Source organism: Austrofundulus limnaeus, unplaced genomic scaffold (assembly GCF_001266775.1).
Source record: "Austrofundulus limnaeus strain Quisiro unplaced genomic scaffold, Austrofundulus_limnaeus-1.0 Scaffold686, whole genome shotgun sequence".
Lineage (NCBI taxonomy): Eukaryota > Metazoa > Chordata > Actinopteri > Cyprinodontiformes > Rivulidae > Austrofundulus > Austrofundulus limnaeus.
Genome location: NW_013953088.1, coordinates 200,194 through 202,063, shown reverse-complemented (window position 1 = coordinate 202,063; position 1,870 = coordinate 200,194). Strand labels below are relative to the sequence as shown.

Here is a 1,870-nt window from a genome sequence, read left to right as displayed (position 1 = left end):
CTGGTGAAAATTTCAAGCCATTAGCACCTCTAGTAATATATTTACTGAGAAAAATGGTGATGTGTTCCATACTTATTTTACCCGCTGTATTTACAGTATGAGAAAACACYTTTATTGTTGTTGCTCTGCTTGATGTTACTGCCACCAGGTTGTGAATCTGCTCCTCTCCTCTCTTGTTGACAGATGGTCGAACCTTGGTTCACAGTTTACAGGTGAACTTCATCCACGAGTTGGTCCAGGCGCGTCTCTGTGCGGATGAAAAACCCCTTCAGGACATGTACAACTGCTTGCGTATCCTTCCTTAGCTTCTGTATAATTACTCACACAAACACAGGCTTCTTATGTCTTGCCTGCAATGATTTGGACATTATCCAGGTCTGCTGTGACCCACCGCAGTTGAGCATTAAAGTGTAGCGTATTGACTAATGAAATGGACAAGTGCAGAATTCCAATGAGAACCACAGCTGCAGTAATGCATCTTTCCTAACCTCCCGTAATTATTTTTTAAATAACAAAACAGCCTTTGACAAAAGCAAAAAGGGCAGTTATTGTTTATTTTCTAGCTGCTCCCTTCGACGGGTCAGCACAGAAATTTAGGATTTAGCAGTCGTTTCACACCAGATGCCCTTCCTGACGCAACCCGGGCTCAAACCTTTAAACCTCACATGCTTCAGCAGCTGTATACATTTCTGTGGAAATGCATCACATTTAGATTTCTTCACCACTTAAATCTCTGCTAATATCAAACAGATGAAGCCACGCGTTGCATCAGGAAGTCATTTTAGAGCAAAATCACAACGTACGTCTGTGGCTTTCAGACCATAGAATCAACTATTAGCATTCATGCTAGCAGCAGAAGCTTAATCAAGCATGCGAGGTGAGCATGGCCGTGCTAATCACAATCAGTCCATCTCTGCCTTTCACCCACCGCCATGTCAAAGAGCAGTCTGTGTCAGACACAAACAGCCCTTTAACTAATAAACCTGACTGGAGGATGTGTGCGCGCGTGCCTTTTGAATCTTAATACGAGGATAAGTGCGATACTCTGTCCACTGTGGGCTGTGTTTTTCCCACACTGCATTTTCTTTAACTGCGTTGTCTCCAGACTCCTTCTGTCTGTCGCTGCAGCTCGAGGTGCTGCACTCGCAGACTCTGATGCTGATCAGAGAGCGCTGGGGCGACCTGGTTCAGGAGGAGAAATATGTGCCTGCTAAATACCTCACGCTGTCAGTCTGGAAGTAAGACTTTGTCAGATTTCCTCTTATACACAGTATATGGTCAGGAGCACATTTTGTCAAAAARGTTGAACAACAGAAAATGGTTATACAACGGTAAAATAAAATATATATTTTTAAAAGGCATGGTTCTTTTTCAAGGGTGGCCTGAAGGCAACCTGTTGTGCATGGTTTGACACAATTATGTTTTTTTCTTCTTCAGTCAACAAATTCTGGGTAAGAAAACAGGCACAGCATCAGTTCATAAAGTCACCATCAAAATCGATGAATCGGATGGATCTAAGCCATTACAAATATCCCATGAGCCTCCTCTGCCCGCCTGTGACTCAAAATTAATGGAGAGAGCCATGAAGGTGAAGTTTGCTTGTTTTCTTGTTTTATTTTTAAAACGTTGAGCAGTTAGGATTTACAGGTAAATCACAACAGCTTTTTTTTCTTCTGCTTTAGATCGACCACCTATCTGTGGAAAAACTTTTAATTGACAGCGTTCACGCCCGGGCCCATCAGAAACTACAGGAACTCAAGGCCATTTTAAAAACCAGCAATCCCAGTGACAACTGTATGTGTTTCATCTTCTTTTGTAATCACTGGAAAATAATAATAATAATAATAATAATAATAATAATAATAATAAT

The 1,870-nt window shown here is 41.5% G+C and overlaps 1 protein-coding gene across 2 annotated transcripts in view; it reads left to right on the top strand.

Annotated features, from left to right (window-relative positions):
• med14 (mediator complex subunit 14) overlaps nt 1-1,870 on the top strand; it is a 26,329-nt gene that overhangs the window by 6,908 nt on the left and 17,551 nt on the right. For both annotated transcript variants that reach the window (XM_014027808.1, XM_014027807.1), the window contains exons 7-10: nt 184-291; nt 1,106-1,238; nt 1,438-1,588; nt 1,683-1,794. In XM_014027808.1, coding sequence (XP_013883262.1) covers nt 184-291; nt 1,106-1,238; nt 1,438-1,588; nt 1,683-1,794 — 504 coding nt within the window. The remainder of the gene's footprint in view (nt 1-183; nt 292-1,105; nt 1,239-1,437; nt 1,589-1,682; nt 1,795-1,870) is intronic.